We start from the raw sequence: 26,374 nt of genomic DNA on the forward strand, positions 1-26,374 counted from the left end.
TAGGATTTTCTTAAAATCTCTTCTGAAATTATTATATATTTTTGTGCTTAACCCTCTTCTTCACATGGTAGCACAGATGATCTACATCTTTTTGATTCGTCTTATGTTTGTCTATCTACCATTGAATAGTCAGTACTTACTTATTAAAAAAAGGCATTGCAGGAAAGTTCAAGATTCAGATTTACATCTGTTAGGTATATTAACTGTTTGGGAAAAATAGAGAGCAAATGGGAACACTAGTCGAAAGAGTATCAAGCATAAGAACTTTTCGAAGCAAGACTCAAAAACATAAACATATTCTTAAATAATAAACGTCTATCACAATAGTTTTGTCTGACATTCTGATTTTTTTTAAATCGTTATAAAATCTTAAATATCAGTATTCTGAGGAACCTTATCTGTATGTCGCTATTATGTTAGAAAATCGGTACAAATACCGATAAATCGATATATCTGGCAATGCTGAATCGGGTAGCGTTTAGCGTTGCCAGATTGTTTTTAAAAATTCCGGTGAATGTTAGAATTAGATTTTGAAAGAAACTGAAAAAACTTCCAGAAAATGAAACAAGAAGCTATTGTATAGGAAGTTTGAAGAAACTGCTAAGAAAAATCAGAAATATCCACAAATTCCTGGGAAACATTTCAATAGAAGTCGGTAAAATCCTCCGAAAGAAGCCCATAGGGAAACTTCAAGAGGAAAACGAAAGGAGCTGCTGCGAGAATTTTGTAGATACTTTCGGTAGAAGTTTAAAGGAATTTCTGGGAGAATCATCAGTGTCATTCCCACTAAAGACTTATGAAAAACCTAACCCCCTTAAGTACGCATCCCCTAGGTAAAAATTTCAAAATCACAGGTATAAAAATTAAACTACAATGTGTAGAATCGAAATCTACCTAACTAATAATAACCAAAAGTTTTAGTAAAGTAAAGGAGACAAATCTATTCAAATCTCTAATAAGGAAAAATCCCAAAGGCTTGGATCTTGACACTGATTAAGACTGCACATTGTATCGAAATACGTATCTGTCATGGATACCAAAATTATTTAAGTGGAATTAAATGGAAGATAGCCCTTTTTGCTGTTTTATTTAAGCATTCCGCTAACAACCCAATTTCATTACTTCAACTTCATTATGTTAAAAATTGATCTTTATTTATTTATTTTTATTTATTTAATTAAATCTTCAACATAATGTTGTACAGATATTTCTAGGCTAGGTGTCGAATTCTATGTCTGTAAGTAGACTTACTAATGTTAAAATCATATACATCAAACGTTTCATTAAACACACGACAGCACAGCGGTTCGTTGAATCCATAGTTGGTCCGATGGGTAGGTTTCCACAGAAGCGTGTAACTACGTAGAACTCTTTGAGGAGCATTGATGTAGATTTGGCTCACAAGAGAGTTGCAATCCACGTCACCGTTAAGCAATCCAGACACGAAGAGTCGCTGAAGTAGTTTCCTCCTTGCTGTCAACGTGTCCAGGTCAATCAGCCTGCACCGTTCTTCGTAAGGTGGCAAATTTACCGAATCGTTCCAGGGTAGAACACGTAAAGCGTATCTTACGAAGTTTCGCTGAATGGCTTCGATTCTGTTAGCTTGAATAGCGTGAAAGGGTGCCCACACAACAACAGCATACTCTAGAAGACTGCGGACGAGAGCACAGTATAGTGATTTCAGCGCGTAGATGTCCTGGAATACGGTTGTGTTTCGTTTCAAGAAACCTAATGTGGCGAATGCTTCAGCAGTTATTATGGAGATGTGCTCATTGAATCTGACCTTAGAGTCGATGATAACACCCAAATCCTTAACTGAAGAAACGAAGAGCAAACTACTGAGTCCTATCCTATAGTCATGTCGTAAGGGCTCGCGTGAACGGCTAAAAGATATTGCGCAGCATTTTGTGACATTAACCTGCATACCGTTCAATGTACACCAGCGCAAAAGGGAATCAATATCCTTCTGGAGTGCGCAACAGTCAAGTCTTGATAATTGTACGAAAGATCTTTAAGTCATCGGCGAACATAAGTTTCGAAGAACACAGTCGACTACACAGGTCGTTCACGAACAGGATGAAAATTAAAGGCCCCAAATAGCTACCTTGGGGAACACCAGAGGGTATCTCGAAACTAGGCGAATTAACACCGTTAATGCTCACATAGGCTGAGCGGTCAGTTAAGTAAGACTGTAGTCACTTCGTGGCCCAATTCGGTAATCCCATACACCTCATTTTGTCCACTGCAAGCACATGTGGAACCCTATCGAACGCCTTACTGAAGTCCACGTAGATCGCATCAACTTGTCGTCGTTTTTCAATGGAGTTGATCAGCGAGTTGACAAACACCATTAAGTTGGTTGTTGTAGAGCGTTTCCTCACGAAGCCGTGCTGATGTTCGGTAATTATTGGCCTAACCGCTTGAAATACGACCTCATATACGATCTTCTCCAGAGCTTTTGGGAGGCAGCTTAGAATCGAAATTCCGCGATAATTTTCAACGTTGTGGATGTTTCCAGCTTTGTGAATAGGTGTGATGGACGCAACCTTCCACATTGTGTGAAAAACACCACTAACTAGCGAACGATTGAAGATAATCGACACAGGTGAAGCGAGAGATGCAGAAAATTTCTTAATGAACGATGGCGGCAAACAGTCTGGACCAGGGCCTTTAGAAGGATCTACAGATGAAAGAACTTTCATCACCTCTTCAACAGACACATCCAACTGCGGCAAATGCAAGTTGTAATGAGCTATGCTGCTCATCCAGTCACGACGATCATCCGGAGAATGAGCGGGAGGGGTAGTCGAAAAAACATCCTTGAAGAATTTTGCGAAGAGATCAGAAGCTTCTTCCGCGGAGTCAGCACGAGCTTCTTTATAGGACACATCGAGTGGTATACCGCCATTCCGCCTAAGTTTCTTCACGTAGGTCCAAAAAGACGATGGATCCCGCTTTGCCTCCGACTCAATGCGCAATACATATTCATGGAAAACTGTGTTCAACCGGCTGGTGTAGTGCTCCTCCATGTCGTGAAGTAATCGCCTGTTTTCCTCAGTCCGTTTGAAAAGACGTTTCCTTGCTTCCCGTAACCTGTTTCGGAGGTTCCTAAGTTCCGTGGTCCACCATGGTTGATTGTAGTGAACACGGAGGCAATGTCGTCGAATAGGAGTATATTCGTGGATGATATCGAAAATGGCAGCATAAAACCGGAAAACAGCATCGTCAACGTCACAATCAGTCAAAACGTCGTCCATTCTATCGAGCCTATCCGGGCGTTGATAAGGGGTTCATTGCAGAAGTTGAAATCGTAATAACAGCGGTCCAGCCCAACGTCGTCAGTATTACGAAGGTAGTCAAATTTGATGATTAAAGATTTGTGATGAGCGTCGAGTTTTAAAATTCCACAGGGTGATTCGAAAAGTTCGATTCTGTCAGTATCACTAACGAAAGCCAGGTCAAGTAATCTCTCGTTTACGTTACGTACATCCTGAACCTGCTGTGATCTACATGCAAGGATCGACTGGGTCAAAGCGATTTCTTGTTCAGATGAAGCGTTGGTCGGGATGTAAGAATTCATGTCGGCATCAAATTGCCATGATAGTCTAGGCAGATTATAGTCTCCCAAAACTATGACTGTATCGGTAGTTTCAGCAAGCTCACACAATTCTTGAACACAAGATGCATGATTGCAGTCCAAGTTAGGCCTTAAGTAGACGCAACATATGTAGACCGACTGCATTGGCATATGGTCACATAAAAGATAAAAGTATTTCTCGATTCCTAGGAATTATCGGATTAGCTGTTTCTAGTTTCTTGGATAGCCAAAAAAGGTAAGGAAACGGAAACGCTCACAATTCTGACATTTAGTTATTATTTTGATTATTTTAAAATCGGCATAAAACCTAAAAAAAAATCGGTATTCTGAGGAGCCTCAAAGACTCATCATTAACTACGTAGACAGTTTAGGGGAGGTAGGTTGGTTGGCAATTATCCACGGCCCATACAACATTTAAAAATTGTGTCCGCGCAGTGGGGGTCGGCGGCAAGAATAAAAAAAACTGTCTACGTAGTTAATGAACAGCCCCTTATCTGTACATCGGTATCAAGTTCGAAAATCGGTACAAATTTCGTCTGGTAACGCTGGTAGGGATTTCAAGCCAATTTGATGTTAAGTCCGAGTCTGTTTCTGATTGTAGCATTCATTCATGGAATAAAAAGGACAAAGGGATCACACTAACCTGACTGGCAGTGATGCCGAAATCAATGTTGACGCCAATAATTGGACGTTTGTTTTATCTCGTGTTTATATGATAATTTATTAGCTATATATGTCTATAGAAAGTCTGTAATAAATCACTCTGGTTCTGGTATGGAGTTGACGAATTAACTGCGATTCCAGGAGTACACTAAGGCAAAAGCTTATACAAAATTCTGTCAAATCCGACATGCGATATTACAAGTGTGGATTTGGTGCAATTGCGGATCAATGACTCGAATTCCCTCCCCATGGCTAGTTTTTGCACCTTGGTGGGTGGGCTTAATTTCATGCTTTATAGTGGAGTGTTGAAGACGGTTGGTTTATGTCCGGCGTTGCTGGCTCATGCCGCGATAGAATGGCACCATGGGCAGGCGATGGGGATTACTAAGATTCCCCTCTTTGATTAACCACTGCATGAGAAAATCAAAGATCTAGTCCAGCAGTGATAGTATCACACTTGTTACTCCTTTGTTTGAGAGCCGCGTCGTAGTACGCTTACGTATAGGCATTGACGTTGGGTGCGATACTGGCGGGTTTTTCCGCAAATCACTTTTATTTATTTTTACGCAGATAGATTTATTTGGGTTTGCAGGAGAATTATACTATTGAAATATTTCAGAAAGTGCCCAACGTTGCTCCTTCTACCTGCGTGACAAGCTTTCGTTGTTGTTTTCATTGAGGTATTACTCAGGGAACAATGTTAAACACCATTTTTGTACATGGTATTGCAACTAATCTTATATGTGCTTCATTTTGATTTGGGATAAGTGTTTGAACTATGGCTCGGGATTTCCACTGTGGCGTGCTTCTATTGTGACATACCCATACGTATTTTTGTGGTGCGACATAGTGCGGGGGTCCGCTTAGGGAGGCAACTAACCTTTAAAGTTGTCTTCCTATTTAGTCTTGAACTTCAATAAAAAAAACGCAAGCAAACCAATAGCATTAAGCAGATTAACAAGGAGAGGAATAGTTTAGGAAATAAGTTAAATTAGAGGTATGTGACAATTAATAACTTTTATTTTTTGTAGGTACTGTTTTCCCAAGAGTTGATTGTACTCGATTACTATATTATTCTCTCAATACGCGAAATCTCTAATATATGCGCTTAAAGCAATTGAGTTAAGGTGATACTCTAAGGAAGCCTTAGTGTGAAACTTCAAAGACACAAATGTCAACTTCTACAAAACATACAAATTTGACATTGCTACTCTCTGTTTGTAGTAGCACAGCAAACAAGGAGTAGCAATTTCAAATTTGTATGTTTTGTGGAAGCTGACATTTGTGCCATTAAGTTTCACGCTAAGGCTTCCTTAGAGTATCACCTTAACTTTTTTTCTTTTTGTTCAAGTACTTACATTTGTAAACAGCAGTCGATGTTAATCTATGAACTAAACCCTACGTGACTGTAAAATCGATCCTTCCTTATGTGGTATTGATGCATATTTAACTTTTCGCGGCTGTCGGAATCAACGCGCCTACGTCTACGGAGCTTACGGAGAAGTGATTCGAAATTCGGTAGAGCTTGCAATTTTTTTTTAAATCTTATGTAGTTATGTAGGTATAAATTAAGTGCTCCGAGGCTGAAAAGTTCCTTACTCGACGAAAAAAACGTTTAATTGACTATTGACCTGATCTTATGCTTCATAGTGGAGCGTTGGAAACGGTTGGTTTAGGTCCGGCATCATTGGCTCATGCCGTGACAGAATAGCGTCATGAGCATTGCGATGAGGATTACTGCGCTTCCCCTCTCTGATGAACCATTGCATGAGAGAACCAAAGTTCTAGCCTGAAGTGATAGTATCACACTTGTTACTCCTTTGTTTGAAAGCCGCGTTGTAGTATGCTTACGTATAGGCACTGACGTTGGGTGCGATACTGGCGGGTTTTTCCGCAAATCACTCTTATTTTATTTATTTTTACGCAGATAGATTTATTTGGGCTTGCAAGGGAATTATACTATTGAAATATTTCAGAAAGTACCCACCAGTGCTCCTTATATTTGCGTGACAAATTTTCATTGTTGTTTTCTTTGAGGTATTACTCAGGGAACAATGTTAAACACCATTTTTGTAATGGTATTGTCACTAATCTTATATGTGCTTCATTTTGATTTGGGATAAGTGTTTGAACTATGGCTCGGGATTTCCACTGTGGCGTGCTTCTATTGTGACATATTCATACGTAATTTTGTTGGACGACATAGTGGAAACGTGGGAGTGTGTTGGAGCATATACCCTGTATAATTTAAAAATCAGCTAGGAAACTAATTTCAAAGTGAAGCATTTTATTCACTTGAAGGTGTCACCTGGGTCGATCTAAGATATAATAAATATAGATCAAAGTCAAAATTACTTGAATCACGTTAAATTTTAGATTACATACCGGTTTGGTACTTAATAAAGCATGAGTTATGATTGATTAGGTAAATTAGAGATTTCAATTATTTATTAAATTAGACTAATGAGATATCATAATCATCAAACGAACTTAAATAAGAAAATTTAGACAGCCTAATAACATTAAGTAGATTAACAAAAGAGTTAGGATGCGGGGGGTCCGCTCAGGGAGGCAACTAGCCTTTAAAGCAACTGGCAACTAGCCTTTTCAAATATTGTCTGTTTATTTTGATGGTTGCTTTAAAATATCAATTTGGTATATATGTGAAAGGATGAATCAGTGGGAGATAGATTTTCGGTTTTACATTTTGCATCACAAATCTAGTACTATGTGTCATTTTCTCAAAACCCCCCAATAACCGACCTCTTCAATCCCTTCCTTTTCCCATGGCGTTCAAGTGGTCCGCATAGACTATTCAGCCATTACCCTTCCTTTATCCTCGGCTTTGGATTGACTTGCGCTCCCATTGCCCCACCAAACGCTGCAAAATGAAAATGAAAATTATTAGCAATTTTTTTGCAATAAATTTTGTTTGAGCTCTGTGATGAAACTTTCGCACTAGGGTTGAAATTATCGCCAGAACACTCTTAGAACTCTCTCTCATCATAATTCTCTTGGAATTCTTCTTAAAATTCATCTGTCATTTTTATCACGATCCTCATACAAATCTCCTCAGAATCACGTAGGAAATTTCCTTAGGGTTTTTTTTTTCACAACTCCTTTTGAAATTACATAAGAATTTAATTTAGACGGACTTCGAGTCAGAATAATTCTGGAATTCTGTTCAAAACTTCTCCTTCGAAAATTGTGTGGGAATCTTCCTAAATATTACGAACGTAAATTTACGTTCTTATTATTTTTTCAACATCCCGGCTTCTCGCACAAACTACGGCGCTAATGAGCCGTTAACTAGCATGTGCAAGATTTTCAACAAATGTTATAACTGCTTTGATCTTAATATCTCCCGTGTTAGGCTTATAATGTACTTTTAACTTCCTTCTGTTTTCTGTATTTAAATTAAGTTAATTATGTTATCATTAATATCTTTTTATATGTTTAGGATTTAGTTCAATCAAATGTATCTGTAGGATTCCATGTTATCTGTTGGTACTGAAATGATGAGGTTTTGCGCCCAATCAACACTTCGAATACTTTTTAATTTTACAAAAAATTCCAAGATTCTATCGATTGTTCTGTAATTTGTTATAACCCTTAAAATGCTTCCTAGTCTCAGAGCCTTGACAATTATGACTCCATGACTCATAATTATGATTTTTTTTTTTAAATCTGTGTGATCTTGAAAAATTATCTTAATCTCAAATTTTAATTTTTTTTCTCCTAATCTTGCATCACGAAGATTGTTATTAATCACAAATTTTAAAGAACAGTTCTAGTTTCAGACTCTACACTCTAGTTTCAGGACCACCATAGATTATTGTTGTTTAAGAGTTAATTTGCTTTGAACGTTCTCTTGAAAGCTCTTTGATAATGTACCCAGTAGGCAAACGTTAGTGGTCAAATGCATAACAGCATTGAAGTGGTACATAAAAATTAAAGCAATGACCGAATACCACATGACCTTGTCAATTACCCACAAACACTTCAAATTAAGGTAAGGCTTTCTCTAGGACGCTAGAAAAAAGCAAACAAACTCGAATTTATATAGTTGATTGCGAATATCTCGCGAATGGAAAAAAATTAGCAAAGAAATTCCTAAAATCAATTTTCGCTTATTTTATTATCTATTGAATAAGCGCGTTTTGTGCACGAAAATGCGTAATTTTGTCATCCGAATACAAGGTGTTTCCGTGATGGGAAAAGTGGTTTCCCTTACACAGTCCTCGTTTATTGATACCGAGCACTAAATATGCCAGACGGTACCAATCTTTATGCATTTTGATGCAAATTTTAAGCCCCTCCTATTAAGAGAATTATATCAAAAAAAAATCTTGCCGGATTCTCTTAATAGAAGGGCTTAAAATTTGCATCAAAAAGCATAAACGTAGGTACCGTCCGGTATGCTCAGTTTCTGTGATTGATGTGTTTTCCCTAACACATATTTCATTTCCGCACCGCTACAATCTCCAAGAAAATCGAGGAAAAAATTCCACAGCATTGTTCTAAACTGGCTTCCAAGCCCATCGGTCCTTTTCAGGACCACAAATGACTGATAAAAAAGTTAACTAAAGAGCTTAAGTAAGAGCTTGTATCCAAGACATATCGTCCTTGAGAGCACCTCAAAAACAGAACTCTCAAATTGCTTCCGAATTTCAACGTATCGAACTTTTTAAATGATAACGAATTAAGAAATAAATTTAATATTTACTGTACTTTTGCTGTGACATTAAATCTATCTTTCGCAATCCTACGTCAAATCTACGGTCGTGTCTCTTACTTTTTTTGTCCTGATTACCAAACCTTAAACATTTTGAAGGTCTAATAATCTTCGTGGTTAATGTCAAATAATCTATTAATTCAAAAACATCGTTTAACGTAATTACACATGTTGTCCATATTCCCCACTTTGCGAAGCTTTTTAATTTATATTGTGTTATTCAATTTCCGGTTTCTTTTATCTCGTTTGCGTATTTACTCTCTAATAGTGATATCCTGTTGAATCTGTGAGCCGATAAGTGAGCTACAACACTATCTATTGTGTACTACCAATTAACCTTATCTAAATTACAACGTGAATCGTTAAAAAAAACACTCATGCATCCCTATATGATAAACATCAATTTAATTAATCAATCCCACCCATCATGCAAACGGCATGTACGATTCGTAATCAGTTGTAGGTGCATTTTTTGCTTTGATTTTCAAATCCAAACAAACTAACCACAACCACCACCACCTTTGTGGCTGATGGGTTCGAACTTGCTGGCATCTCTGCACGAATTGGCAGCGTGAACCTAAACCGCCCCGCGTCGGTAGAAGTTGAAGCTCGAGCTGCACTTTCACGATTCGAACGCGAAAACAAATCGCGGCTGGCTTGTCAATAATTTGTTCGCTGCCTTCCCATTAGCCATGAATCATCCATCCTATAACATGCCTTTGGCTTTGCTTGCTTGCCTGCCAACAACATCGCGGAGCTGCGGCGTGCCAACGTCGTTGAGGAATACCTCGCTTGAACTAAATATTCAATTCTCACTCGATGGCTGGCTGGCTGGCTGACTTGGTTCTGTGGGTGCGATAAGATACGTAAAATTAACCCGATAAAGAGTCCACCTGTAGCGGCCTGCAGCGTCAATATACCTACTGATTTTGTGGTTTCGTTGGATAGCTAGGGCTTACCTACGGTGTTTAAAAAAAAACAATCGTAAATAGAAGAAATTATTATTGAGCCAACAATACCTCCGTCGTCGTACTTTCCTGTTGATTTATAATTTTCGCACAGTAGAATGAGCTGTGTGCTAGAAGAAAGAGAAGCACATTATGGGTTCAGCGAGCTGAAACCGGCAATCACGAAGAAGAGTGCACCGCTCTTGTTGTGGCACTTTTTCCTGCCGTGATGGGTATAGTAAGTGTGTGCGCGCGTGGTGCAGTGTGGTCATGGTTCGATTGGTTCCTGACGACGACTACGACGACGACGATGACGGTTGGTTGGCCGAGTTCGATGTGCGGCAGAGCACACCGTATTGTCGTCATCTTAGTCAGCGAGTGTTGATAGTACGTGGTAGTAGTAGAGCTTTGGAGGCAGTGGCGTCTGCAGATTTTTAGATTTTTTAGGTTTTGGAATCTACATTTTAATTTTAATTCATACCTATCATATTTATTGACAAGTAACATTCCGGTCTGCTCTATTTTATTTCAGCCTTTCTAATGTCCTTTTCACACTTGTTCATCTCTTGCCGAGTGTATAAGTGTTACTGCTGGTTGGAAAATGTTGGATGGAACTCAGTGAGCAACTGTCATTTGAACAAGTAAAACTTGTTGCTTGAAACTCATATTTCTAGACTAACATTTGAAAAAGGCGTTATTCCAAAATGACCATATAGACCGAATTTTGATGACCTAAAATTAATCCTATTTTACGACTTTCAATTTTCTGGATGATTTTATAAGCTTGACATATATAGTTAATAGTGTAATCTATCATCATGCATCACTAAAAACTAAAAAAAAAAACTTTCTTTGTCGTGAAATTGAGAAGAAAACATCATCAGCCTTAGTTCTTCGTTCGCAAATTTTGTGAGAGTGGAATTACGCCCGGAGATTTTTTGGTCTTCTCTTTGGTTCGTTGTTTACATGTGAAATGTCAATCGGATGCATTTCAAATGAATCGGGCGTGACTAGATACTACAGAATCAGTACGTTTGGCATATTAAAACAATATAATTCGTAGTTTTGGTGCAAGGCGTAACAACCAGATGCATCATTGAGTTGAAAGTTGGAAATACGCCATGTAAGAAGAAACGATTTTGATGATTTGAAGTGATATTTTCTTCTACTTTTTCATGTTTATCGAGTAGTTTGTGAACTGTTCTCTCTATATGTGGAAAAATATGGTTTGTTTACATTTTGGCTCTTCCGCCCCTTTCAAATGTTAGTCTAGATTTGCCGACGATTGTTGACGACATTTCCAGGCTCTCTGCTCGTCTCTTATCCAGAAACCCGAACTCCTAGCGATAATAGGTGAAGGTATTCATGAAGCTGGCATTTACCCTATTTCAGGGCTGGTAGCGAGTCACTTTTTAGTGATTTGGTCACTTTTTCAAGTTAGTCACTAAAAAGTTTGCTTTTTTAAGGCCAAGTTACTAAAGTAACTTTTTCCTGTGATAAGTCACTATTTTCAACATTTTCAGTGTGAATTTATTTCAAGATTGATTATTCTTAGTGTTGTGACTCATTTTTCTAAATAAAATTACCTGAGTTTTCCAAGTAAGTAAGTCCAAGATCTACAAATATTCAATGTCTTGAAGTTTCGAATTCCATGTACAAGTTCAAGATATTGAAAATATTCAAAAGTGCCAGAATTAAGTAAAAAAAAATAATGATTTATTTCAAGTTCGTAATTAACTTTATGAAAGATAAGAGATCTTCAATGCAGTCCCATTAACTTTACAACAATTGTAGGAACTTTAACTAATTGTTTTATTTTACTTCTGCGTGAAGTCAACGATTTATATAGTTGAAGATGCTAATTTCAAATAACAGACTAGAGTGGAAATTTTTATACGATAGATGAGGAGATGAAAGTATAGAGTTGATAGTTCCGTTAGATTACGGCAGTGTGAAATTGTATATATATAGAGAGTAGAAAGCGAGCAAGGACAACTTTTGTGAAGGTACAAATCGGTTTGATCATCTCTCTTTACCAAACTCCCCCGTTGGAGAGGGATGGTGAGGGGTTTCCCCCCCAGTGGTGGCTCTATACTTTCATCTCCTCATCTATCGTATAAAAATTACCACTCTAGTCTGTTATTTGAAAATAGCATCTTCAACTATGTAAATTATAGGAACTTTGGAGAAGTTCTGAGGAATGAAAGGAAATGCTGTGAAGCTCCATAAACAAACTGCAGGGACATACTGCAAGCTGTAAGAACCTCAAAGCGGTTCTTTTAGCATCCAAGACTTTTCAGGAGCTTTTATGAAGTTCCTAGAATTTCAGAGAACTTCACAGGTGTCAAGCGAAGTTGAGAAATATAGAAAACTTGAGGGGTATTCTGCAAATTTTTAAAAAGTTCTCAGCACCTCAAAAAAGCTAGATCTAGAGATCTGTGGGGAATTTCAGATCTTAAGAGCAGTTCCCGTAACTTTAGTCCAGACTTTTGGAGCAGTTTAAAGATCCATAATCGTAAATTTAGATAAATTCAGGACAAATTGAAAATCTTTAAGATGTTCCGCGAATTTCAGGGAAGTACAGAGACCTTCACAGAATTTATGAAAACTTCAGAAATATTTCAGAACTTTCTCAGAAATCCAGATAATTTCAGGGAAATTTAAAGGTGTTTACGGGAATTCTGTTTATTTCCGAGCAGAACCGAGATCTTCAATAGAACTAAGAGCTTTATGGAAGCTTCGAGAACATCAAGACAGGTCAGAGAATCAAAGGGCAGTTCGAATAATAGAAACTTTACAGATGTTTCGAGAAACTCAGTGAATTTCCGGAATCTTCAGCAAAGCGGGAACGTGATACAAATTATATGAACATCCAGAAAACGTGAGAGTATGTTAAGGGTGTTATATCATGGAGATTTCAAGAACTTTAAAAAATGCGAAAATTTAGCTTAGTTGATTAGAGAACATTAGCAAAGTTCATTTAATAAAAAAAAAGCGAGAACTTTTAGCAAGCAGCGATATGTTAAAGAAATTCCAGAGAACTAAATAGAGATATTTTTAGATAGTTTCATGACATTTAGCGAAGTTCCGAGTACTTCCGAGGACGATCAGATAGCTTCAGAATAATCCCATTAACTCAAGCAAATTTGCAGTGACTTACAAGGTGTTCCGTGGAATTATGGGGTATTCCAAGAATTCTATGATTGATCAGAAACGTTAGAAGCGTCAAGGAGTTATGAATATATATTAAGACCAACAATTGTAATGGCCTTAACTCCATTTTGTAAGGCCATTTTCTCGCGAACCGAAACCTTCATTCGTGAACCTAAACCACAATCGGGTAGAGGAGAATTTTCCCTACCTGTTCATTATGATGGTTTGTCTTTGCGGACTTCGGTTCGCGAGAAAATGGCCTTACAAGGTTTGTTTACAAAATGGAGTTAAGGCCATTTCAATTGTTGGTCTTGATATCTGAAAATTTGCTGGATTATTAAGCAAATTTAGAAAACTTCAGGTAAGCATAGATAAGTTCAGGGAAAATTAGTCAGTGTTTATAATGGTTATAATACTTAAGGAAAATTTTCGAAACTTCAAGGCAAATTAATCAATTTCAGTAAAGTTGCGGGTTCTTAAAAAATGCTGATAAATTCAGGGCAGTGTAGAGAATGTTAAAGAAATTCAGTAATCGTTTAGGCACCAGGAAAGTCTAGTCTATTGAAGAAGTTTTAAATTAGTGTCGATAATTTAAGGGAAGTTCTATGAACTTCAGAAAAATCTTGAGAACTTCAGTGAACATCATAGAACTATATTAATTATTTCGTTCTAATTCCATGAAAATTTCGGGAGCATTTCAGCAAAATTTCCTGAAGTTCGCGGATCTCATCTTAAGCTCCATAGATTTCTATTAAGTAATGTTTCTGAAGACCACTGTCCTTCTGTGAAGTGTTCGAAGTTTTCTGGAACTTTTCCAATGAGATCCGCGAACTTCAGGAAATTTTAGCAAAATGCGGGACCATTTGAAAGAAGTTTAGTAAGCTCCAAAATTGGAGGGATTTCAGGGGGAGGTCAATTCCATCAGTTTCAGAGAATTAGTGGGGAATTTAAAGCAGTTCCCAGATTTTCAGATAACTTCAGATACGTCAAAAAGTTATTTGAGGTTTTCGCATAAGTTCAGAAGTTCACTGAAGCTTAAAATGTTTTAGGATCTTCCAATTAAATTCAGCGCAGTATAACAAGCTTCATGAGAACTGTCACTATTAGCGACTGCCAATCGGACGTTTTCAAGGCTGTGTCTGGAATTCCACAAGGTAGTCACCTCGGCCCGCTGTTATTTTTGCTGTACTTCAACGACGTGAACCTAGTGCTGAAAGGGCTTCGCCTATCATTTGCCGATGATCTAATGATTTTTTTTATCGGATCCGCTCAATTGGCGATGCTCTTTTCCAAGTAAATGCTCAGTGATTTCATTCTCACGAAAAAAGCAACCAATTAATTACAAATATACCTTCTCGGAAGCGGAAATCGAACGCGTCAGTCATGTTAAGGATCTTGGAGTTATACTGGATACCCAACTTACCTTCAAGCAACACGTATCGTACATCGTTGATAAAGCATCAAGAACAATGGGCTTCATCATACGCATAGCTAAGAACTTCACCGACGTTTACTGTTTAAAATCGCTGTACTGCTCTTTAGTGCGCCCAATTCTAGAGTTCAGTTCTGCAGTGTGGAATCCAGTAACCTCAAAGGCTCGGAAAGGATCGAATCTGTACAACGAAGGTTCGTAAGATTTGCTTTGCGTAGGCTACCTTGGCGTGATCCTTATCATCTGCCCAGTTACGAGAGCCGCTGCCAGCTTATCAATCTGAAGACCCTGCGGTCTACACGAAACGTATCCAGAGCCTTTTTCGTAGCAGACATTCTTCAGAACAGAATCGATTTCCCCGCCGTTCTGCAGGATATCGTCATAAATGTCCAGCCCAGAGCCCTACGGAACAATCATATGCTGCGCTTACCTGTACGCCGGACAAATTATGGAATGAATACCGCTATCGATGGCATTCAAAGGACCTTCAATAGAGTCGCTTCGGTATTCGACTACGATATCCCTCGCCTTACGCTACGCCGCCGATTTACTGAGGTCTTTTCTGAAGCGACGAACAATTGAGGAAAACTTTAAGATCTTCTTTTATTATAGAGTTCTGGCACTTCTCTGCAAAAATGCTGGAAAATTCCACCTACCCCGGGCTGTCTTTATTCCAAGGGGGTTAGGCTCTGTGGATCTCATTCGTCAGTTTACTTATATTCTAATTTGTTTGCTTCAGTCGGATCAGTTATGATGATTCAGGAACCGCCGGACAATACTACAGGTTCCAAGAATCACTGCTTTCTGAACGCTGTTCAGTTCTCTTCGTAGTTCCAACTCTTCAAGGGAACGTATAAGGGTACGGGGAACAATTCCGGTCGCCGAGATTAATATCGGAACTATACGCACATCCTCCAGGTGCCACAACTGCTTCAACTCCTCCGCCAAATCGTGGTACTTCAGTATCTTGGTCGAGAACGTTGGCTGAACATTGCGATTTAACGGTACAGCGATATCGATGAGGGTTACCCGCTTCATCCTTTTGTCGTAAACCATAATGTCATAGCGATTGGCACGAATGTGGACATCCGTAATGATCTCGCGATCCCAGTACAGTTTTATGCAACTACTTCTGGTGTATTTTCCAGTACCGGGTCTGGTACTTGTAGTAGGGTACGTACTGGTTCACCAAGTTGGGCTTCAGTGCAAGTTGTTGGTGCACAATCTTAGCGACATCGTTGTGACGACCGAGATACGCTACTTCTGGCAACGCTTGGCAACCAGCAACAACATGTTCGATCGTCTCCCCTACTGCATTGCACTTTCTACACCGGTCTTCTACTTCTTCGTGCAATATGTACCTACGGTAGTTCTTCGTCGCAATAACCCGATCCTGGATGGCTACCATGAAACCTTCAGTCTCTGAGAAGAGTTCACCTCGCAACAGCCACGTATTCGACGCCACTTTGTCGACATGCGCTTGTTCCAATTGATGGGGATGCGTCCCATGCAGCTCCTTCAGCTTCCACGATGCGACTTTATCTTCGACAGTTTTTAGGTCGCTATTCAACTGGTAGTCTTCCTGCGCCACAAACAGCACGGTAGACTTCGTGACGGTTCTGGCTTTCTACGAAGTAGCTTCTTAACTGCTGTATCTGGGAAACACATAGCGCTTGGATATCAGTGATGCCTCTTCCTCCTTCATTACGTGGCAAGGTGACCCTCTCGATGGCTGACTTTGGATGATGCATGCGATGCTTAGTGAACGCCACTCGTACTGCTCGTTCTATCGCCTCCAAGTCTGTTTTGGTCCACTTGATCACCCCAAAGCTGTAGGTCAACAGGGACACGGTAAACGTGTTTATTGCCTTTATCTTGTTGCCGGCCGACAGAAACGACCTCAGAACACGACACTTTTCCTGCAGCTCCTTCTTGATCGTTGTATGGCGAATCCCTTTCAGTTGCAGGAACCCCAGGTACTTGTAGGTTTCGCCTTCAACCATATTCCGAATCTCCTCCTGTTCGTTGATGCGGAAACTGCCAGTATCCACTACTTGATCCCGACGGATATTGACTGTTCGACATTTATCGACTCCAAACTCCATCCGGATGTCATTACTGAACACCGTTACAAGCTGTAAGAGACGGTGAAGCTTCTCCACTGTTTCCGCAAACAGCTTCAAGTCATCCATGTAGAAGGTGTGGGTAACATTTGTGCTTCTTCCTTCACTTTTCAAATGGTAGCCATAGTTGCATTGATTGAGTGCTCTGCTGAGGGGGTTCATCGCAAGGCAGAACCATAGTGGACTAAAGGTATCGCCTTGGAAAATCCTCCCTCTTATGCTGAGAGTTCTGGACCGTAACACCACTGCTCCGTCAGTAACGTGGAGAGATGTGCTCCACATTCCCATTGCGTCCACCTTGTACAACTGCAGTACCTTGAGAAGGTACGAATGCGGTACTGAGTCGTACGCCTTCTTGTAGTCGATGTAGGCAGCCCTTCTGTTTTTCGGCCATAACGTTGTTAACATTGCAATGGTTCTGTATCTTCCGATTTATTACTACTGGGGCACTTTGTACAGGCTCAAGAGACATGTTATTGGCCTGTACTTGGCTGGATTAGCCGTGTTTTGGTCCTTGGGCAGAAGATAGGCTACCCCTCTGGTAATGAATTCTGGTAGCTGTTGGGGGTTTTCTAGTACCATATTGAAGCATTCCGCCATCCGCCCATGGATTGAGGTGAACTTTTTATACCAGAAGTTATGCACAAAACCTGGTCCTGGTGCAGCCCAAATCCTGGTATACCGGGTAGCCTCCCGAATATCCTGAGCGGTTACAATGACCGTGGGAATACTTACAATTCCATTACTCCTACCTCTTCCTCTGCCAACCACATCCCATCACTGTTATGTTGAGCAGGATTCTCCCACAGATCGGCGCAAAACTGCGTTACATCGCCAATCTCCGGGAGTCCTTCACTATAGTCGGTTTTGTTGTTACGGATGTGGTTGTAGAACTCCCTTTCGTTAGTGCTGAACATTCGATTTTCTTTCTTCCGCTTCGAACTTTCTCCATAACGTCGCATCCGTTTAGCAAGAGCACTCAACCGCTGTACATGCGTGTCGAGCACCTCAGTAATATCGGCTTCAGTGAGGTCATGGAGCTCTGCAGGCTTGACAATTTCAGCAACGTGACGAACTAGCCTCGATGATCGGTTTCCCCTCTTGTACTGTGTCAACTGACCAATCCTAGTCCGAAGTGCGACGACTCGGCCCTCCAGGCGTCGCATCTATGCGGGTTTTTGTGCGTTACGACTTTCGATGTTTCCTTGCGGGTACGTCCGCAATCCCAACGTTTGTACCACGGCCATAGCTGCACAGTACACTATGAACTGCAGGTCGTCAAGGTTCTCAGCGGCTTCCAAGTGCTGTGGCAAAATATTCTCGTTGAGAATGCTTACTGCACTCGTTAGTCGGCTAAAAGCTAGCTCATCCCGTAGTTGCTGTCGTTGCTGGTCTACTACTTGTCCAGGAGCGGTTGGCTCCTCCGTTGACGTGTTTACCGCTGCAATCGACTCACGTCTCTCACTCGCAAGTGATGCATTCAGCCCAACAAAACTCCTTCTCGACGTATCGCTCGATCCATTCCCTTCCCTCCGCACTTCCAGCTTGATGCACTCTACCTCGGGCGGTGGGAGCAAGTTGTGTGACATGATTGCTCGTTGCCTAGTATACAAATTGTTCCGGTCAAGCTGGTCCGGAACCGACCATTCGAGGGAACCGCTCATTGAACATATCCAGCATCCTTGATCTGACGGACATATCCGTCTCCAACCTCGTGGAAACGTAGTAGCAGCGCATCACGTACTGGTTCATCTCCCTCGTCCATATGATCCGCTACCTTTGGCGGCCTGCTAAAGTGAGCGATTGACGCCGGTCAACCACAGCATCATTAGCAGGTGCTGCATTGCCTTGGTGTTGTCTATTCGCTGCCTGTTCGGTCTCGCGTGTGAGTTACGGGCTGAACCCGTTGACTGAAGGGCCGCTCTTGCACCTCATCTTCCTCCAGCCGCTGGCCGCTCGCTCTGTCCCCCGTCCCAGGACCAGCTCCAGTAGGGGCTCCCTCCTCGGGCGATCGCATTGGTCTTAATCTTCTTGATCTCAACTCCATGTTGGTGTTGCTTCTTTCCCGGAAGCTACGGGTTTGTAAATGGCATTTCCTCCATTACAGTGCTAAATAGCTAGGTTATCGCACCCTTCCTCGCCATATTATTATTATTATAATTATTATTATTATTAGTGTCCAGTGAGTGTTTAGTTTGTTTTATGTTTTTCTTTTACCACTTAACTTATGAATGTTAGCCTTAAGTAAAACATCATTAGGGCCAAAATGGTATGTTGATGTGAACATCCATCTGAACAAACAAACCCTAAATAAATAAATAAATAAGGAGTTGAAACTGCAAAAACTTTAGAGAAGTTTTGAGAATTTCAGAAAAGAACAGAGAAACTTAGAGCAGTTCCATCAACATTAGAGAAGTCACATACATTTTTAAGAAGTTTAGAGAACTTCAGTGAATTCGTTAGAAAAATTGAGGAAACTTTATGAAGTCCTATAAAGTTCATAATTTGAGAAGTATTTAAAGCATCAGGCTAGGTTTTCAAACTACAAAAGAACTTCAAGGCAATTTCATTAACTTCAGGGAAATTTTTAGAACTTTCAAATGGTTCTGAATACCTCAAAATAATCCATTCCATATTCAACGGAGATTTCCATTGAAGCTATCCTCAAAATTAAATGTTCTTTTAGTTTTCCTCGGAATTACCTTGAAATTCTCCACAATAACAAACCCTTTGGGAAGATTCTCCGAGTATTCATTGAATTCATTTCAGATTTCGATTTGAAATCTCGATTTTGTTGCAAAGTGACGTTCGTTGAATAAAATGTCAAACAATTAAATTGAAATTGTCCTGACATCTTCTTGTAAGGCCTGTACTCGAAAAAAAATGCACCAGACAAAAGTGTTCACCAAAAATTTATTTTAAGTCGGATTTTCTTGAAACTTTCAGGGAATGAACTAATACATATGGGTTGTGTTTCGGCATAATTACTTTATTCAATTTCCTTTCCATCGCTGAAAGCCCTCACCTTTCCCTTAAGACCCGTCATTACATTTTGTGCAATGGTGGAGCCGACCTTTTTGGTCACTTTCATCCATTCTTTCTTCAACTCGAGCTCGTTCTTAAACACCTTGGACGATTTTCGAACTTTGGCCTTCATTATGGCCCTAAATCTTTCCACCGGACGAATCTCTAATGAATTTGAGGGGTTGGCGTTATTGTCTCTGTACCAGTCCAACGTCGATCGCGCGTAATGGCATGATGCCAGGTCCGTCCAAAATAATGTCTCGTCTTCGTGGGACCGCAGGAAGGATAACAGACGCTTCTGGAGGCACTCGGTGCGGTAAATTTCGCTGTTGATGGTACCCATTGTGATGTACGGTTTACTCAGTTTACCGCATTGGCATATGGCCTGCCAGAGCCAGTGTTTTTTGGCGAATTTGTCCACTTTCTTCTTTCTTATGTCTTCCGGAACATCAAACCGTGATTTGGCAACGTAGAACTCCAGCCCCGGTATCTGATTTGCGTCTGCTTTGATGTAGGTTTCGTCACCCATAACCACACGCATCGGTTTCGTTAACCACTCTCGATACAGCTTCCTTGCGCGGGATTTGGCCGCCGTGTTTTGTTGATCACGCCGGTTCGGTGCCTTCCGGACCTTGAATACACGAAGCCCAGCTCGTTTCATGGTTTGCTGAACGAACCAGGCGGAACACTTTGCCTTCAGAGCCGCGTCGCGAATCGAAAGGTTCGGATTACGCTTGAAATAATCCAACACCTTTCGGGCCTTCACAGGGTCAGCTGTCTTCGATTTTCGTCCACTTCCAGCCCGCCACTCGGTCGTCTGGGACTCCTTAAACGATTTCACCACCCGAGACACAGTTGTATGGGTAATTCCCAGTTGTCTTCCGATCCATCTCATGGTCGCAGTCGGATTTTCCATTTCTTCTAGTTTCGATGACATCTCAATAACCACTGAACCGATTGTTATGAAATTTTGCACATGTAAACAATTCACTCCAAACTAGTTATACCCAGATTTTCATCAATTTTTACCCACGGATAAAAAAGTTACACACGGATAAAAATGGTGCATTTTTTTCGAGTACAAGCCTTATGAGGATGTCGAATAGGGTTATAACTATCGACCGAAGTCAAACCGGATAGTTCAACTTTTTATTAAGTTTATCCTGATGAATTTTGGTTCTGGCGTTTATGTCACAATGCTTTCAAGCGGTAGTTCTGTTTTGGTACGCTTGAAGGTAACAAATAGTTCGATTTTTCCTCTCCGATGGTACTCAGTTCAATATGGCTATCAACTCGACCCTGATCCCTTTCTCCCTTGTCTGGGTACGCCTACGACTAGCACCGTTATTAGCCTAGAAGGTATAATTGAAAATGAAACACACCAAAACGGCAGGGAAGATCTTGCTGCTCACACATGAAGTGTTTGTTTGTGCAATAAAGCGTGTCCTCCGAGTTGGGTTAGAGATATTTAGTAGCATCAGCAACAGCAGACAGACGACGAATGAGCGACTCTGTCTGGCTGGATGGGGGGGCTTTATGATGCGTGGTCGGTCTGCTGCCGGACTGCAGCAAAACGGGATAGAATAGAAACACACCTTCTTGGCATGATGCCCTACAGTCTGGGCCAACTTCAACATCTGTATGAGGAGGTTGATGATGATGATGATGATGATAAACAACGTGAATTAAGATGTAGGCAAATTATGACTAACCGCTGTTTGATTTGCGTTTTCTTTTGCCTTTTGCAGGGACTCACACTCAAAGATGTGCTGGACTACGAAGACGTGCTGCAGGAATGCAAATCTCAAAATACAAAATTACTTCAATAGTAAGATGAATTACGGTCTCTTGTGTGTGTGAAATTGTTTAACCACTTCCTCCATTGCAGCTTAAACCGCACAGAGGTGTTCGACGAGCTGATAGACTTGATCATCCAGGAACCGCCGGATGATCTCGAGGAGAATGTCCGCTTCATGCATTCCAACATGGCGTGCGAGATACTTACCAGTGATGTGCCGTCCTTCAAGAACCACCTGGTCGAGAACCAGAACTTTCTGAACAAGCTGTACAGTTTCCTGCACCGGGACCCGCCACTCAATCCGCTGCTGACGTCGTTCTTCTGCAAAACGTTCGGGATGCTCATATCAAAACGTAACGAACAAGATTATTTCTCTTATAAGTCAGTGTGCCTACAAGTATTAGAGTTTATCAAGTCTAAAAGAGGTTTCCTTAACACAATTCTGAAGCACTTTGGCAATCAGGTCATCACCGATCTGCTGCTGTGCTACATCACCGATATCGAAGACGCCGAGCTCAAATCGGAACTACTGGAGGTAAAAATAAATCGGTTCAAATCGATATAAAACGATACATACTAACCGATTTTCTCCTTTCAGTGGCTTAACGAGCAAAATTTGATTGCCGAAATCATCAATCTGCTAAAGTTACCAGGCGAACCGCAGAAACACTACAACGTCGCACAATTTTTAATTGAACTTATCAAAATAGGAAGATGCAAACGACAGAACGAGAGACAAGACAAAGGTAAGTGACTGTTGATAGCAGTCAGATTTGTCGTAGCTTCCTTCGTATGATTAGATGTTTTCGAAAAATCAATCAACAATTTCCTAGCTGTTGTATATTTGTGTGGCTATAATTGTTCGATATAACCATATCCAACTTCTGTGTTAGTAATGCCAAAAACGTTTCAAAGCGTAAGAAACATCGTACGTTTTGAATACTGCTTTCTAGGGAAAAGCAAACCAGAACAGCAAACAATTTAAGTAAAACAAATCGAAATTCAAAATTCCACAGTTTCAAAACGATACAACATTTCGGTTACCTTTTTTCTTATCTTCTTTTTCCCTGTGTGCGTGTGTGTGATAATGTACCTTCAATCATCTCCAATTACCGTTGTTCAACAAAACACTACATTTATCAAAAACGCTCTTCGGTCGCGACATTTGAAACAAAATCAATAAAAGGCAACTGCACACTTCATTCCACCTTCAAACGGATCGACAGTCTCAAGGCCAAGATCCTACCCACTGATCTGAAGAAGAACGCACTGTTCAACTTTAGCCTGAGCAAAGCGATTCCGTCCCTGCTCGGGAAGATCTCCTCCCACTTTCAAGGTAAATTCCAAATAACAAACACATTTCACGGCTTTGCTCCGTAACTGCTCGCTCAGTTCTCAGTTTATGCCCTTTCAGTATTGTAATACCCGTTGCATCATTGCTGTCATTTCCTTGTTATATTATTACACCTATTTTAATCTAACTAGTTCTAAATTCCAACGTCTGAACGTTCATTGTTAGACTGTAAGGTGCGAAGAAATTGGCTGTTTTCTATATTTTATTTGCTGTCGAATGTTTCCTTTGTTCTCACTGTATATTTTCGTTACTTCTGTCCAAAACACCGATTGGATTCGAATAGTCAGAAAGTGCTGCTGTGCGTTTGGTTGAGATTTCTAGGATTCTTAATACGAGGTGATTTTGATGCTGACACTTAAACAGCTTAGCACGATTTAGATTGGCGTACCGCCAGAACTGCTCTCAGACTCGGGAATAATTCCTTAGCAAAGTGTCGAAATGTTTCACCGTTTGAAGAGCTCCATTTTGAATATTCATAAGAGTGTTGTATAGCTACTAATTGATGCTGAAACAGACACTTCCTTTGTCCTCTGCTTAATCTCACTGTTCGATTACAAATCCGGCTTTCTTTAGAAGGCGTTGAATTGTCATCAGACAATTGTCGCATGCATTTACCTCAAAAGTGAACAGGGCTTGACTGAATAGTCCCCTGAACCTGTGCTTGAAAATCTTTGGATTGGACTTGAATCAGACCCTCTCCACTGCTCGCGAATTAAAGCTTAAAATATAAGCACCACTTGTAAACTTTGCGCCTGCACATTGATAATAATTATCTGTATTAAATAACAAATGTATATTTTTAAAAATGAATTTCTGTCTGTCTGTCTGACCCTTAAAGACTCGGAAACTACTGAACCGATCGGCGTGAAAATTTGTTGGGGTTTTTGGGGCTGGGAAAGGTTCGAGACCCCCCCCCCCTTGTAAGGGGGGGTGGGCTCCCATACAAATGAAACAGAAATTTCTGCATAACTATGCTATTAAAATTTCATTCATTTAGTAGTTGCAAAAAAAAAAAAACTCTCACTTCTGTAAGCGTTTGCATGTGTTTATAAATCACAAGCTTTTAAAATCGCCAACATGGCTTTGAACGATAAAACCACAGACCCGTAAATTGTTTTTTTTTTCTTAGTTGGTAGTACCACCGATTGTGGTGCGCATGGTCCATTCCCTTGCGTTTGACGTTTACACACTACGGCCATCCGTTGAGCGTACTGCCCGTCACAGTGTGCTCAATTGACAAATCCAAGTTTCAATCGGCCACCGTGGCGCTGCAATCGCAGCGGTGATAAGTCCGAAATAATGTGTCAAACTGAATACATTTTTGAAATTTCAACCAAAAAACTATTATTTTGTATTTATTCTAGCGAGTTTCTGTGGGAGTCAAAACATGATCCGAGCAAAAAAATAGTACTCGTAATAATGGTATATAATTCTGAATTTTATCGTGTTATCAAATAAACAAACATCATCCATATCACCCGATTCGTCCACCGACTAAATCTATTGCCACTTAAAAATTAATTTCAGTCGGTGTATTAATCAGCAGATTAAATCGTTTTCCGTCTGGTGCTACACCGAGCAATCGGCCTATTTAATAGTTTTTCGTCGATGGATTTAGTCGGCCAACTTTGTCTGCTGTTTAATCGGCAGATGACTTCAAACCTTAACATGTTTTGTGTAATTTAACTGTCTTGAAGTAGCTTTTTATTTAGGAACAATGCATTACAAAATAGTTTTATGTATTTTGTACAAGGTTCATCCATGCTGACAAGAAATTTGCATGAAATTACATTGAAATTAAACAATTTTGCAAACAATCAATGAAATTGTCAAGGGCTGTCACAGACTTATCACCGTCGGTTAGTGCATATTCCTGCCACCAGGCGCGCAGGAGTTTAAGTTGGATTTCTCAATAGATAACGGTAGTGTTTTAGCGACGATGTTTTACAATGAACAATATGCAATGTGTTATGTCTGTTTGTCTGTTGACTTTACTTTGCTAAACAAATTTGTCTCAGAAGTCATTCCGATCAGAAATTACGATTTCGTGCTGCAATTGATTGAAAAATGTCAAATCCAAAATGGCTGATTCTTTTCAAAATGTGAATGATAACCCATAGCAAATAATGTTTCAAAGCTTCAAGCAAATCGGAGAAGGTATTCCAAGGCATTTCCAAAGATAATTCAAAGAGAATTCGGACTAAAACTGCAAAATAATTTGGCTAAGACTTTCCTAAAGGATTTGTATGAAAAACTGAAGGTGAATTCTAAGAACAAATCCAAGGTAATTGTAAGCAGAATTCAAAAGGAATTCTGAACATAATTCAATTAAAATTCTGAGGATAATTCCAAAATTACGCTTAGTAGTATTTCAAAGAAATTTTTACGAAAGTTTCAAGGAAATTTGCTACGAAGTTTTTAGGTAAATTTCAAAGGAATACTATGGAGAGTTTCAAGGTTGTTCTTGTTATCATCTTTAGAGAACTCAAAGAAGAGTTCCTTGAATTCCAAGGGAAATATAGAGAACATAGGGTTAACTACCCCATTTCCGGCCTATTAAGCACAACCCGCACTTAGTCTTTCTTAATCTAGCGCAGTTTAGCACCAAACGGAATGTTATTATTACTCATGGCTTCCAAATGTATTTACCTTTCCGTATGTACCGTAAGATTTGATAAAGAGAAACCAATCGTTGAGATATTGTCAAAATTCTTGACGCCAAACTCGGCCTACGGATTCTAAACTCGGCCTAACGCATTGAAACGCCAATGAATTCACTTCGGCCTATCGGATGAAGATAAAAATTGATTCGGTCGAAGCGCTTTTTTTGTTTTTGGGAATAATGGATGCAAACCTTCATATCACGCGTTCTCATTGACTTCGTTTCGTAGCTTATTAACTAAAGTATCGTGCCAAATTGACTTGTTAACTCTGAAATCATGGATTTATTTGAAGTTTTCTGCTCGATAGGCCCAAAATGGGCGATTAGGCCGAAGTAGTTCTCAACCCTACTGAAAATTATTCCATGGGAATTTGGAAGAATACTTAGCTAATACTGAGGAGAGCTATTTTCAGGAGAATTCTTTGAGGGATTCCTAGGTAATACGGCGAGAAATTTAAAAACTTTTATGAGAATTTCTGGGTGAATCAAAGAGCGTTCTATAAAGAATTTCAGGATTAGGAAAAAATCATCAAGATCTGGAGAGTTGTTTGTTTTAATTTTCAGGACTTGTAAAATGTATCAACGACAGACGAATATTTCGGACATTGTGAAATATCTATGATTCTGATCAGTGCTGTTAATTTTCATATCATTCGATTGAAAATGAACCAATACAACCATTGAATCAATTCTGTGAAAACGAATTCTCACATGACCATAATTTGAAGAGCCCTTTTCTGTCACTGTCAATTGAGTCACTCACTATCATTTGATATACGACAGTGGAGTATGGAAGAAACCAAGACAAGTCTACCCAATGTCGGATTAATGTAAGGCAAATTTAAGGTCGATGTTGACCCAATGTCGTTTTGTTGTCGGGTCAAT

General features: G+C 39.9%; 1 protein-coding gene across 2 annotated transcripts in view; it reads left to right on the forward strand.

Moving 5' to 3' along the window:
• Positions 1–26,374, forward strand: part of fmt (phosphatase 6 regulatory subunit 1-like protein fmt) — a 76,683-nt gene that overhangs the window by 21,681 nt on the left and 28,628 nt on the right. For both annotated transcript variants that reach the window (XM_065226619.1, XM_065226618.1), the window contains exons 4-6: positions 21,424–21,503; positions 21,564–22,008; positions 22,072–22,219. In XM_065226619.1, coding sequence (XP_065082691.1) covers positions 21,424–21,503; positions 21,564–22,008; positions 22,072–22,219 — 673 coding nt within the window. The remainder of the gene's footprint in view (positions 1–21,423; positions 21,504–21,563; positions 22,009–22,071; positions 22,220–26,374) is intronic.

This window comes from Ochlerotatus camptorhynchus, unplaced genomic scaffold (genome assembly GCF_037179485.1).
Source record: "Ochlerotatus camptorhynchus isolate MF236.1 unplaced genomic scaffold, CSIRO-AGI_Acam_v1.1 ptg000257l, whole genome shotgun sequence".
NCBI classification, from domain to species: domain Eukaryota; kingdom Metazoa; phylum Arthropoda; class Insecta; order Diptera; family Culicidae; genus Ochlerotatus; species Ochlerotatus camptorhynchus.